This window comes from Homarus americanus, unplaced genomic scaffold, assembly GCF_018991925.1.
Source record: "Homarus americanus isolate GMGI-L3 unplaced genomic scaffold, GMGI_Hamer_2.0 scaffold2539, whole genome shotgun sequence".
Lineage (NCBI taxonomy): Eukaryota > Metazoa > Arthropoda > Malacostraca > Decapoda > Nephropidae > Homarus > Homarus americanus.
The window spans coordinates 4,132,434-4,147,784 of NW_024725489.1; the positions used below are offsets into that span (position 1 = coordinate 4,132,434).

Genomic DNA, 15,351 nt, shown 5'->3' on the forward strand with positions numbered 1-15,351 from the left:
TGAATGAAAGAAAGATAAACAGAGTGCACCCACATTTACTTTAGCATATGTTGTATTATTTGTTATTTAGCATGGTGAAACTTAAGTACAAAAGAAAGTATCGAGGTCACAGCAGCAGCAGCTTATAACAAGGAAGATCACAAATGATTAACTTGAGGGCAGTAGTGCTCTATAGTTTAATTGATGTTGAATGCTTGATGTTTTATAAATTCTCTCAACTATGCAATTCATTTTCTTGATGATTTAGTTCCACCTCTTTACAGGCCATTATGTTTGTAGTTTAACTTGAGGAACTGTTCGCCTTTAGATTGTTCTATATTGTTTGCTTATTTATATATCTGTTGGAATTTCCTTGCCCTATTTTTCAGCACTATGCTAATTATTTTTGTGTAATTCTACATCTAAAATGGAAAATCACAGCCACTGTTCTGTAACCATTTATGTTTTGGCTCTCTCTCTCTCTCTCTCTCATATATATATATATATATATATATATATATATATATATATATATATATATATATATATATATATATATATATATATATATATATATATATATATATATATATATATATATATATATATGCCAATCACTTCTCCCACCAAGTCACTTTGTGTACAGCCTAAAATATGTGCAGCTGTTGATGTAAAACCATATTTTCATTATTCACAGCTTATTCAGAGTACTGTATCATGTGTCAGTATTTTTTGGAATGTCTGACATTCTTTTTGAATATATCAGTATGTAAGTGTCCAGTAAGGTTTTATTGTATCCTTGTTTTTACAGAGTTTAATTTTTTATTATTAATAATATTATAATTATTAAGTGAATGATGGGTCCCTAAGACCTGATGACCTATTAAGTTCATTGACAATTCAGCTTAGTGTTGAGCCTTCAGTACACATGGATACAGCATGGCTGGCACTACACTTGACATTCTTCATTTCTCCAACTGCAAAGTTGTGTAACCATTTATATTTGGATGGATTAAGGGTGCTCCAGGATTGAACCAACAACCCTTAGGACACGAGGTAAGTACAGTACTACTTCCCATTAATTATCTGTATTAATTTGTTTAAACTAAAATATAACATCACAAATTTATTTATATGTTTTTGGTAGTGGGATTTATGCCCAATACTCTAGTATTGTAGTGTCCTATACAGTATGTACTGAAGTGAGTTCTTGGTAATATCCAGTTTTGTCGTTGGTGTTCTTGAAATGTACAGAGATTTTACAAGTATTTATTGTTCTGGCTGTTGTCCATTATTTTCTCAAGTGTATACAGTAGTGTTTTTTTTTTCAATACTGAATTAATTTTTTGGATGATTTCCTCAATTCTCTTTAATTTTCTGTGTACTTCGTAATACAGTACTCCTGAATAATTCACGGATTTTTATTTCGCGGTCATCTATTATTTGCGGATGACACCCTGGATGTACCCAAGAATATCTGCAGGTAGTATTAAAATTGCCTGCAATTTTCGGCCAGGACAGGGCGCCATTTGTTCTAGAGCCAGTAATTTCCTTTACCTGTAAATAATAATGGGAAAATCCTCTCATAAATAATCAGAAACAAATGTAATATTAAAAATGTTGAGTCTCCCCTCAAGTGTACTCCGTGCTTTGTTATTAATAAAGCACGGAGTAGACTTGAGGGTAGACTCAACATTTTTAATACTACATTTTTTTCTGATTACAGTACAGTATTTGTGAGAGGATTTTCCCACTATTATATATTTGTATGTTTTGTGTGTGTATGTGTGTCTACACAAACACACACACATATATATATATATTTCATTAGCCCAATAAAGCAGGTAATACAGGTAAAAAAAGTAAAAGTAAAAGTAATAATTGTCCTAAGGGGGCAAACTCAAAAAAGGAATATACTTTTCTTAAACAAGTAAAAATGTAAACTCCCTCCCCCACCCCGTCAGTAAATGATTGCCGCCCCCCTCAGTCAGTAAATGATATTCACGGATTTGGTGATTTGCGGCCATTTTGAGAACCTAATCCCCGTGAATTTGAAGGGCCTGTTGTGTGCTACTTTTTAAAAACTGTGTCCTTGGCAGTCTTGTTTTTTATGTCTAGTATTCTTTTATTTTCCTGGGATTTTGATAGTGTTGTATTTGTTACATTCATTGTTCACGTTAGTGTCCTGTGCCTTTGGAAGTGTCTGGTCAGTTGCATCAGTATTCTTGTTCATGTCCTGTGTACTGTACTTCATAGTTTCCCATTTGTTGTATCCATTATTCATGTTACTGTTCTCTGTCTCTTTGGTTATGTCCTGTTTGTTGCCTTCAATGTTCTATAGAGTGTACCCTTGTACTTTGTTCTTCTTAGTGTCCTGTGTTCATAGAAATGTCCAGTGTTCTCTCTAATGTTCTTTGATTGTGATGTTGTGCCATTAGTAGCATTCAGTGTTATCCTTACTGTTGTGTGTCATATTTGTGTTTAGTATTCCTGTTGCCTTCATTAATCGTGTGAATATCCAGTGTTGTTCTAGGGTCTCGTGTTCTTCTTCCCTTCAATGTTATTTTTAGTGTCTAGTGTTCTTGTTGAAGTGTTCCATCTTGTTGGTGAACAGACTAAATCATAACAGTTACTATTTGTGTCCTATGATCTTGGTGGTTTTGTTCTTCATTTAATGTGGGATGTTCTAGTTAAGGTCATTTGTTCTTTTTAAGTGTTTGTGTTATTGTGTGGTCCCAGTGCTTATGTTTTGGATCCTTTGATTTTATGAGGTTCCCTGTATTTTTGTTTGGCATCTGTGCTTGATATTGGTGACATCTTGTGTTTTAGGCAATGGAAATTTCTCTAGGTTGTGTTTTTGTTTAGTGCCATATACTTTTTTTCAATGGGGGGGTCATGTGTTCTTGATAATATATCGGTCTTAATATAGCCTAGTAGTCTACATGGTGTCTTGTCGTTTAAGTACAGGATTGCTCTGTGGTCTAGGTACAGTATTTCCCTGTGGTCTAGTTAGTGCCCTGTGGCCTAAGTATTAATTACCCTGTGGTCTTGGTGTTTCCCTGTGGTCTTGGTATTATCCTGGAGTATAGTTAGTGCCCTGTTACCTAAGTATTACCCTGTGGTCTAGGTATTTTCCTGTGGTCTTGGTATTTCCCTGGGGTATAGCTAGTGCCCTGTGGTCTTGGTATTTCCTTGGGGAAAAGTGCCCTGTGGCCTAAGTATTACCCTGTGGTTTTGTTAGTACCCTGGGCCCAGATTCACTAAGCTGATCATATGGTTTCCTGCATCCATGAAGCAGCTGACTTCTGTGGAGGCCAGCTAATATTATTATTATTAACAATGGCAACATGCCATCTCACAGGCCACCTCAGCTACCCTGAGAGATTGGAGCGCCTGAACTTGTCTAGCTTATACTACAGACGGGCAAGGGGGGACCTAATTGAGGTGTATAAGTATCTCAAGGGGCACTACTCAGTCGAGTGTCCTTACTTGGAGCTGGCGGACGCTCACCCCACAAGGGGTCACAGCTCAAGATTGAAGAAGCCGCAGGTCCAGAAAACTGTGAGGTGCAAACTTTTCAGAGTGAGAGTTGTGAACTCTTGGAACAATCTACCAGAGTGTTGTGACGGCACCGAGTGAGAGCTCTTTCAAGACCAGACTTGACCAACGCTGGAGCAGGTTCAGGTACATTCAGGAGCTGGTGCATACCCAGCACTTGCCAACAGTGCATAACAGAGACGTGACCAATCGCCCAAGCGGCTAACGAGCCGATCAATGGTGAAGAGGCTAAAAGTAAGTAAAGTAATATCTGACAATTTGGTGCAATTCCATAAAGTCCTTCTGGTGCTAACCGTCTGCTTCGCTATTACCAAAATGAGATACTGTACTTTGGTCATATAATTACGGATGAGAGGATAAGAACAAATATTAAAGGGCAAAGTTGAGGATTGGATGGACAGATTTGGATTAATGAAATTAAAAAGTGGGTTCCCAAAGATACAAAATCTTGGAGGAATGGTAAAAACAGCTTGAAAACATTTAGAGTGGAAGACTGTAGTCGCCATCCCTCAAATCTGAGGACAATTATTGAAACTTGGAATATTCAGCCAAAAAATAAATAAAAATTGCAACGGGTATTTAATTTGACACTAGGCAAATTTCGAGAATTTTATAGTTACAATCGGTAATTTTGACAATTGTAAGACTTTTCTACAATGGCAATTTTGGCGCATTTTATTATGCGTGTTCGTACGTGGTGGTACAGTACACCCAGAACATCGAATGACTACAGACCTTACCTGGTTAGGTTAGGATACATTCAAAACTTTTTCTGATAGTTTCGATGTGTTTTGAACACTTAACCTTGATTTTTATTGCAAATCTCTAATGTAGATTCTGAGATGGGGGAGAGGCTTATCTCAGAAACTTTATTTGCACCAGAAGTGAAGGTCAAATTCGTTCATAACACATCAAAACCATTGACAAAACAGCTTCAACTTTGATTTCGTACAGTGGCAAGTGAAAATTAACCGTGACTTGACCAACATTGGCGCAGGTAGATACATTCTGGAGCCAGAACTACTTGCCAACAGTGTGTAACAGATACATGACCGGCTCCCCAAGCAGTTAGCAAACTGATTAGTGGCGAAGAGGGTAAAGGTTAAGTAGCAACCTACAAAGCAAGGGCGGATCCAGGGAGGTCTTGGGGGTGCGGGTCCCCCTTTTTATCAGACAGTTCCATTACCTTTTTTTTAATGCAGTATTGTACTCAGGCATTTTTGTATAGTAAAAAGTAACTTCTGTTGACCTAAGAATATCGTAATATCAAGTGCACATGGCTTCAAAATGGCCTCAAAATGCCAAGCTGGGTGGTCTCGCTGTGTTCGCCATGTCCCCCCCCCCACCCTTTTGACATTCTTTGATCCACCCCTGTAAAGACCTTCCCTAGTTGTATTATCGGTATTATCTCATGTCAAACTCTCCAGTAATGATAAAATGTCACCTTTACAACTATGCTTTATCTAAATTTACTCACATAGAATAATTAAAATTCCAAATGACAACTGATGAAATATAGTTTACTGGCGAAAAACTGTAGCTACTAGACACGAATAAGGTCACATGAAGTGCTGTTTAATTTTGAACTGCTCAATTGCTCATACACATACAACGAAAATCTGCGAGATGAACAATGTTGGTTATCTTACAAGAACAAAACTTCAATAGTCTATTTTTTGTTTCACAGTAAATAAATTGATAACTATGGCAGTTATGTTTATTATGTATTTTGTTATTTATTATAATTTCAATTGAAAATAATAATAGTAAAAAGGTTTCGCAAGTGGTAATTTTTTAACATAGCACTATGTAGTTCGCTAACGTTTTCTATGAGTCATACATATTGGACCAAAGACTATAAAAGACTTGTATAGTCTTTGATATTGGACAACGACGTCCTCACATCTGGCGGATTTTACGATAAATACAATTATTTTCCCTAGTCTGTTTTGCTAAACGCATTTCTTAATAAGCGAAGATATGTCATGTAGTGATATTGCTCTTATCACATAGTGTAAAGGCATTACAATAACTAGTGAACAGTGAACAGATTTAGTGGAAAAAGGTGAAAAATATAGTTTTAACTTAATGTTGTAAAGACTAAAGTAATGGCTGTTTCCAAATTTGAAATAAATACTAAAATAAAAATTATGGAAGACAACTGGGAACTTAAACTGGTGACAATTTTTGGAAAGTAATATTATTAGCTATCAAACAGTGAGGCGTACAAACGGTAAGGAGGCGTATCATATGTCCCAACGGGATGAAGAAACTGCACTAGTTGAGACTGTGTGTGAGAAGGACCTAGGTGTGTATGTTGACAATGAGCTGAAGTTCTCGGGCCATTGTGAGACGAAGGTAAATCAGGCAAATAAATTATTGGGTCTTATAAGAAGGTCGTTCAGATATCTAGACGGTCCGTCCTTCGTAACGATCTTCAGGAGTGAAGTGCTTCCCCATCTGGAGTACTGTCACCCCGACTGGTCCCCGAGATATGCTAGGGGCTGTCAGTTGGTTGAAAATGTTCAAAGAAGGGCCACCAGACTGGTGCCTGCACTTCGGCACCTCAGCTACCCTGAGAGATTGGAGCGCCTGAACTTGCCTAGCTTATACTACAGACGGGCAAGGGGGGACCTAGTTGAGGTGTATAAGCATCTCAGGGGCCACTACTCAGTTGAGTGTCCTTACTTGGAGCTGGCGGACGCTCGCCCCACAAGGAGTCACAGCTCAAGATTGAAGAAGCCGCAAGTCCAGAAAACCGTGAGGGCAAACTTTTTCTGAGTGAGGATTGTAAACTCTAGGAACAATCTACTAGAGAGTGTTGTGACGGCACCGAGTGTGAGCTCTTTCAAGACAAGACTTGACCAACACTGGAGCGGGTTCAGGTACATTCAGGAGCCGGTGCATGCCCAGTATTTGCCAACAGTGCGTGACAGAGACGTGACCGATCGCCCAAGCAGCTAACAAGCCGATTAGTGGCGAAGAGGATAAAAGTAAAAAGAGGTACTGTGGGGTACGGGGTATGAGTTCACACTCAGGATGGGATGGAGAAAGGAAATTCACAATGTGCTCTCTGTATACATATTGTATTGGATGTACAATGCAGCTTGGTGCTGGGAAGGCACCATGGTTACAAGCGTTGAGTAGAGAGAGCTGGTTGGTGAGGGTGCTCAGAGGAGGACCAGCTTGTGGGTCGCCGGCGGGAGCGAGGACCGCCAGGCAGGGGCGATTCTACGGGGGGGGCATGGGACCCCCAGATTTTGGGCTGGCCCCTGGGTTGGCCCCCCACTTTTTATTCTCAACATTGTAATTCCAAAAACATTCCCAAAACCAGGAAGTGAGTCAAGTGACTCAGGCAATGGGTGCGCCGCACGCCAGATGCAGGCATGGGTGAGGTGAGGTGAGATCACTGAGGTGAGGTGAGGTGAGGTCCGGAGGGCAGGAATTGGGAGGGTGCAGATATGCGGGGTAGGGTCACATCACGGTGTATATAAACAAACTGCCTTGTCGGTGATGAACATTACCACTCTGTATTTCCACTGAGGAGGGTGACAGACTGACAGTAATTGTTGAATTTGTCGCCGAAACTACCCAGAAGAAATATTTCGTCTGCCACAGTGCCACTGTGGGTCATTCTACTTGCTAAATGAGGTATGTTTAGAGAGAACATGTGAGTAATTTTTTAACTATAGGAGTAATATTACAACATGAGATACCTCTGGTAGAGAAATTGCTCGTGAAGGAACATAAACAACCTTCATCGCTCGTGCAATTTATGTCATTTATATGCCCTTATAAGGCTGCATTTGACTGTTTGTATAAATTACTGTTGATAGCTGTAACTCTCCCTGTTACCAGTGCTTCATGCGAGAGAAGCTTTTCGAAAATGAAATTAGTGAAAACATTCCTAAGAAATTCCATGTCCAGTGACAGACTGAGTAACATCGCGCTACTATCAATTGAAAGTGCACGCGCTGAGGGAATTGATTTAGATTGTTTTGTCGACGAGTTTGGCAGCCGACTTAATAATCGTAGGATTAAGCTGCACTGAATATACTGCTACCGTCACAGTACCGTGTGAACTGAAACCATTGCCATTTGCCATTGGGTATAATGTAACAGTTGCATGCATCGCCCATGTCTGAAAACGTAAACGTTGTCTCCCTAATCTCCATTATGTGTGAAGCGTGAGATCATTCATTTTTTCGCTGACGCATGTACAATACATACATTGTAAAGACACTGCTATATTTTTCAATGTTTGTTATGTGGTACACCCGCCCTTTATGTAACTATGTGAGCAATAATACAGTTTTAGAGATATGTTCAAGTGTGTCAGTACTCCAATGATTCATGATTAATGGAATAAGAGCGTTGCCATTATACCGCCATATGCTGATTATTTTAGGCTGGCGTCATGAGAGACGTCACTTCACATTTGTCAATCAAATTGGTGTAATAATGCCAAAAACTGCATCTTGCAAGTTGCCCAGTACTTACCAACAGTGCGTACTGTAAGAGACGTGACCGATTGCCTAAGCGGCAAACGAGCCGAACAGTGGTGAAGAGGATTAAAGTAAAAAGCTATAAAGTATAGGCGAATGCAGGGCCGGATTTACCTACTTGTGGGCCCAGGCCAAACTCATCCGTGGGCCCCCAAATTTATAGAAATGTTTGTATGTTTCAATAATCTATATATATATATATATATATATATATATATATATATATATATATATATATATATATATATATATATATATATATATATATATAAATATATATATATATATATATATATATATATATATATATATATATATATATATATACTGTATATAAATATATATAAATATATATAAATATATATATATATATATATATATATATATATATATATATATATATATATTTTTTTTTTTTTTTTTTTTTTTTTTTGCTGTGATTATTTTGCAATGGCCAAATGTCATCAAATATTACATAATATTATAATATTATAATGTAAGAAATAAGAATTTCAACACAGTGTGACACATCATTACTTTTAATCAAATTAGTTCTTTATCATGTACATCTTATATATGGGAATAATGAAAGAAATACAATTAACTTGAAGCATAATCAATTTTGCAACCACATGAAGTACAGCAAACTGCGTGAATTTCAAAATAAATTCTTCCTACTTTTTTCATGAAAAATTTGTCAATGATACTGTTTGTGTCAAGGGATTGTAGGAGGCCAGATTCAATGCATAATAATGAAAGTGAGTTTAATCTGGTTTGTCCCATCGTAGACCTCAGGTGATTTTTCACCCTAGATAAAGAAGAGAAAGACCTCTCTCCTTTACAATTTGTAATGGGGATGGTAAGGAAAATTCTTACCAAGATACTAATGTTTGGAAAGGCAGTTGTCAAAATACCATCTTTGGGCCTCAGCAAAGTGGAGATGTTTGTCACTGACCTGTCAGATTCAGAAGACAAAATGTCTTTAAATTGTAAAAACTCGTCTAGAACAGATACTTCCGGGTCACTGTAATAGGTACTGACAACCAATTCCAGTTGGGCTTTGAGATCACCATATTTCATACTGTCATACTCCGTTAAGAAGCTAAACAGCTTCTTTATTTCTGAGTAGGAATTCACTCTGAGCTGAGGCTGAGAAGATACTGACTGGCTGAGCGAGCTGTCAGCAAACCAACGGTAACCCTGACATGTACTGAACGTGAAAGGATCCTGTCCTTCACACGTCAAGGCTCTGAAGGTTTCTTGAACTTTATTCTCTCTCTCTCTCTCTCTCTCTCTCTCTCTCTCTCTCTCTCTCTCCAGTATATATGTATGTATAGATAGATAGATCGATGGTGGGACACGGACATTTAAAAAATGTATATATATTTTTTTTATTATCTTATTTTATCTTATTTTCTTCATTTTACTATAGGGCCTAGTCCGTGGCCCACCTGAGAACCACCCCATGGCCCTCCAGTTGAAGACCACTGCGGGTCTATACTTATTGTACAGGGGCCCTTATGGTTGTGAATATATTATATAATGAAATACTCGGTGTACACTTGAAACAAGGTTATACGCTGGCATGCTGCACGACAAGTAGGCCATTGGCCTAGGGCCCACCGGTATCTGGGGGCCCTAGGCCAATGGCCTACTTGGCCTATTGGTAAATCCGGCCCTGGGCGAATGCTAAGAATATGCTCGCTGACAAGAAAACAAATGAAGAATCACTAAGATCAGCAAAAACATAAAGAGAAATACTTGAAATGTACAGAAAGGAAAAATCGGATAATTTTGTCATATACTGTACTTGTAATTTGGGATGAGGGAATAATGACAAATATCAATGGGCAAAGTTGTGGGTAGGAAGGCCAGGGGATGGCAGAGTCTGGGATGGATGAATGAAATAAAAAAACTGGATCCCCAGAGAGATACAAAACTTTGGAGGATCAATAAAATCAGCCCGAGAACGTTTAAGAGTGGAGGACTATGGTCGCCAACCCTCAGATATGAGGGCGGTACTCTCAGGCTACACCGTCTGACGATAGCCGTGAAAATTTATGGTAATACTACCCCCTGTGCTTTGGTAGCTTCTTGGGAGCCATCTAATGGCTACTGTCGTTTGCTAGTGAGGGTCTTTGTTGGAGTTCTTGATCATATCACTTTATAATTGCAATTTTTATCTAGATACTGCTGACTCCCAGGTATGCGTAGTTCTGCTATGGTTCCATTGAAAACTCTGCCTCATACATTTGGTGGTGTCGGAGTTGGCCATTACGAACCATTATGGCGGCGTCACACTGGCATTCCTTCGGCGATTTTTTTTGTCAACTTTCAGAAAATCGTCAATCTTTTTGATGTGTACCGTCACACAGGCGTTTAGAAACCAACGGTCTGCACCGTTTGACAAAAAATCAACGACAACGTCGACGATTCGTGAAAAATCGACGATTAATGGAAAAGTTGACAATAGAAATGCTAGTGTGACGCGGCCTTTAGTGCGTTATCGTGTTATCAGAGTTGTCATGGTGACAGTAGTTGTGAGTAGGCGGGACAGCAGGGTCGGTAGTAACTGTGTTGTTGTGTCGGAGTGAGGACGGTAACACTTATGGAGATGACACCCACCATCATGGAACAGAATCCATCCACCGCTCCTGAAGCCTGGCAACACAGACTCGCACGGGTCGTCTCCACTCTCCAGGTACAGGTAGATGATGTCATCAGGTGGACCAATATTCACATGGTGGACTTCAACTTTTACCTGTTCTTCAAGTATATGTTGGCATCGTTGGTGTTGTACTGGACAGCGTGTGTGGGGTTTGGATGGGTGACGATGGTGGCCATGTGGTGTGTGTTGGCTGACGGACGGCGTAAGAGGCTCAACTACAGACTGGAGTTAGCCTATGCAGACACCAACACCCTGAAGGACCTGTGGCTCCGTGCTGAGCGACAAATGCCAGCTTGGGTAGGTTAACCTTCCTACTTAAATCATAAGGCTTTATGTCTATACAGAATATATTACAGTAAATAGGGAAAAATGCCTCAATGATATAACACTATTTTTTCAAACTAATACTGACCTTAAAGGATCATGTAGGGTTTCGTGATATAATGTTGTCTAGCACTCAGGATGGATGGAAACTCTAAGGTGGTTTTCTTATATAATATAAGTTATATGGTAGACAGTCTGGTGCTGGAGGTGCCGTGTGGTGAGGAGCTGCTCAGTAGACACGTTCGGTGAGTAGCGTGTTGAAGGAGGTAGATGTGCAGGAGCTTCGTTAGAGAAGATGTTGCCTGTTGCTGGCCTCCTGGTTGAATGAGAACGGGACAGCAGGAGCTTGCTTGGAGGAGGTGTTGCGTGTTCAGGAACCGAGAGCAGAATGAGAGCTGGTTGGTGAGGAAGCTCAGAGAAGGACAGCTGGTGGGTCGCCATGCTCGCTGGCGGGAGCGAGGACCGCCAGGCAGGCGGAGGAGAAGCGAGGGCCGCCAGGCAGCGGCGGAGGAGGAGGTGTTGCGTGTTCAAGTAGAGAGGCCAGAATGAATCTAAATGGAGAGACAGAGCTTATATACACAGCAGCCGTGAGTCAGCTATGAGTCATGTCGGGAAAACCCGAGAAAGTCGCCGGTCTTTGGCTCCGTTGCTAGGATACTGCGGCATCTGGTGACGCCCCTCCCTGGGCCGCTAGTTTGGTTGCTAGGGAAGACGTCGCAGGTGGCCTGCAGCTACGCAGTTGTAGGGGAGACGTCCACTACAATCATGTAGAATTGTAGATATATCAAAATACATAAAAATGTGTATGTTTCATAGAAAACTTTATCTAACCTAAGCTTACCTAATCTTCTTCAGGCAGATGTTGGTTATCATATGATGGTAAATGACGTTTTTAATGAAGAGAAATTTTTATTAAATGTAAATTAATTTCCACCAAGTTTTAGTAATTAGAAGAAAAAAGTTATCCCTACTTGGCAAAAATGTCAATTGTTTTTTTTAAGTTTAATCGGTGATTATCCCTATTTCGCGTAAAACACACACTACTACTTACTACTACTTTGCTGTCACTCGGAATCGAGTATGACGATCATCCAGCTATGATACGATGATGTGACTTATTAAGGATGTCACCTACAGTAGGTTGGTGAGTTCTGACTTCTGAGGTGACTAATGAGGCCGATACGGGACCGCCATGAGGGTCGATCACAGAAGTTGCACATGTAGTGGCTACATCTAGTGCGGGAGGGGCGGCGGCAGTGTCTTTCCGGCGTTGGTGCTTGTCTGCCTTGTTATGCAGTCGGGCTAACTAGAAAGTATTGACACCTTCTTGTGTGGTGATCCTCCAAGCGTTACGGTGTGGAGTGATCGTCTCCCAGGTGAAGGGGTCGATTTGGCACCTTTTCAGGTTTGTCTTAAGACTATCCTTAAACATTTTCAGTTACCCGCCAGCATTACATTCACGTATTCGTTAGGTGACTGTAGAGTAGCTGCTTTGGCAGTCTTCTGTCTTCCATGCGGGTAACATGGCCAGTCCAGTGTAGTTGTTCATGGATACTTCTACAGTTGGTTTCAGCAAGAATACCGGCATTTGTTCTCTTGTTTTCACAGCGAACTCCTGCATGTGACCCATGTCTCACTGCCACATAGCAGGGTGGGGAGGACCACTGCTCCATATACGTGTAACTTTGTAAATAATTTCAGCTCCCTACAGCTGAAGACACGATTTCGGAGTCTGCCAAAGGCTTGAGATGCACTTCTGATCCGATGTTGAATCTTTTCATCGATGGGAGCTGAGATACCGAAAGTGGGTAACATCAGAGAGCGTAGCACCGTTAAGCTGGATGGATGGTGGAGGTGTGGCTGAACCAGGGGCAGGCTGAAAGAGAATGTGAGTCTTACATACATTCACCTCAAAGCCGAAGTGTGCATCCGCATTTGCGTAGGTGTTCAGGATTTCCTGTAGGTCGTGTTCAGTATGAGCAACAAGTCGCCTGCATGCTGAAGCTCAGTAATGGACTGCCGACACCTTTGCTCCTGCCTGGAGTCGTCTTATGTTGAAAAGACCCTTCATCCGGTACTCGATGTCCACCCCACCGGCTAAATTGCCGCTGGCACGAGTAAGGAAGGCAGCCAAGAAAATGGAAAAGAGAGTTGGTGCGAATACACACCTTTGTTTAACCCCCGTTTGGTTGGGGAAGAACTCAGACTGGGTGCCATTGTACAGGACACTCCCGTTCATGCCATCATGGAGTTGCCTCACAATGGCGATGAATTTTGGTGGGCAGCCAAAGCGGTTGAGAGTCCGCCAGAGGGCTTTCTTGTTGACCGAATCGAAGGCCTTGGCTAGGTCAATGAAAGCCATGTGCAGGTCACGACGCTGTTCTCTGCACTTTTCCTGTATTTGACGGGCAGCAAAGATTATGTCAGTGGTGCCACGTGATGGTCTAAAGCCACATTGATATTCTGGGAGGAAGTTTTCCGCCTCAGGAAGAAGTCTGTTTTCGAGGACTCGGGCGATAATCTTGCCAGCTACGGACAGCACTGATTAAGTAGGCATGACGTGAGTGATTCATTGGGACTCAGAGCGTCATGAAGTGCTCGTTGATCCCAATAGGCATTTCAGTTAGTCTGTGTAGGATGCGTTGGCAGATGACAAAGCCAACTCCATAAATGCGGTTTCTCTCCGCAGAAGGCTTACCCTTCTAGAAGAAAGTATAGCCAGACCCTCGTCTGGGAACCGGGACTCACTAATGGCTGCTATTTCGATGTTTTACCTAGCCAGCTCTTTTGCCATAAGGGCGGTTCTTTTTTCAGGACGCTCATCCAGAAGGGTCCTCACATTCCATGCAGCGACCATAAGAGGTTGAAAATGTTTTTTTATCTGTGATTATGATTGTGTTACACACACAGTGATTTACTTGTATATATATATATATATATATATATATATATATATATATATATATATATATATATATATATATATATATATATATATATATATATATACTTTTACTTTTATCCTCTTCGCCACTGATCGGCTTGTTAGCCGCTTGGGCTATCGGTCACGTCTCTGTAACGCACTGTTGGCAAATACTGGGCATGCACCAGCTCCTGAATGTACCTGAACCCGCTCCAGTGTTGGTCAAGTCTTGTCTTGAAAGAGCTCACACTCGGTGCCGTCAAAACACTCTCTGGTAGATTGTTACAAGAGTTTAAAACCCTCACCCCGAAAAAGTTTGCCCTCGCGGTTTTCTGGACTTGCGGCTTCTTCAATCTTGAGCTGTGACCCCTTGTGGGGCGAGCGTCCGCCAGCTCCAAGTAAGGACACTCAACTGAGTAGTGCCCCTGAGATGCTTATACACCTCAACTAGGTCCCCCTTGCCCGTCTGTAGTATAAGCTAGGCAAGTTCAGGCGCTCCAATCTCTCAGGGTAGCTGAGGTGCCGAAGTGCAGGCACCAGTCTGGTGGCCCTCCTTTGAACATTTTCAACCAACTGACAGTCCCTAGCATATCTCGGGGACCAGATGGGGTGACAGTACTCCAGATGGGGAAGCACTTCACTCCTGAAGATCGTTTTACCGCTATGCAAAGTCGAAATTTAAAACACGAGTAGGAGTATCAGACCTGAGGCTGGTGGATGGTAGTTACGCAGATTCTGACCAGGATAAAGCTGAGGCATTGAACAGCTTTTCCTCAGTGTTCACAAGAGAGGATGCAACTAACCTTCCTGTGTTTGAGGACAGACGGTTCGACACAGCACTGACCCACATTGTGTTCACAGAAGAGGGTATTAGAAATAAACTGTCCAGGCTAAAGGTCCATAAGAGTCCCGGCCCTGACATGGTGCCTCCTAGAGTGCTAAGAGAGTTGTGCAACGAGCTTGCCGAGCCCCTGAAGATCCTGTTTTGTAAATGCCTGGATGAACAAATGGTCCCCAGTGAATGGAAAGTAGCTTATGTGAGTCCTGTCTTCAAGAAGGGCGATCGTCACTCCACGAACAACAATAGACCGGTGAGCCTGACCAGCATAATATGTAAAGTACTTGAGAGTATTATCAGAGATGCCGCAATGGAACATCTAATACGAAACAACCTTGTAAAAGATTGCCAACACGGTTTTATGCCGGGGCGCTCCTGCTTAACACAATTGCTCAAGGTATTGGATATTTGGACCCATATTCTGGAACGGGGTGGTAATATCGACAATGTTTACCTAGATTTTGCCAAGGCTTTCGACATTGTACCCACGAAAGGCTTAAAACTGGAAGGGTACGGAATTCGGGGAAATGTCCCAGCGTGGACAGAAGACTTTCTA

General features: G+C 41.3%; 1 protein-coding gene across 6 annotated transcripts in view; it reads left to right on the plus strand.

Annotated features, from left to right (window-relative positions):
• Positions 1 to 10,627: 10,627 nt before the first annotated feature.
• Positions 10,628 to 15,351, plus strand: part of LOC121865021 (extended synaptotagmin-1-like) — a 98,492-nt gene continuing 93,768 nt past the window's right edge. For all 6 annotated transcript variants that reach the window (XM_042364317.1, XM_042364314.1, XM_042364321.1 and 3 more), the window contains exon 1: positions 10,628 to 11,007. In XM_042364317.1, coding sequence (XP_042220251.1) covers positions 10,651 to 11,007 — 357 coding nt within the window. In that variant the 5' untranslated portion in view covers positions 10,628 to 10,650. The remainder of the gene's footprint in view (positions 11,008 to 15,351) is intronic.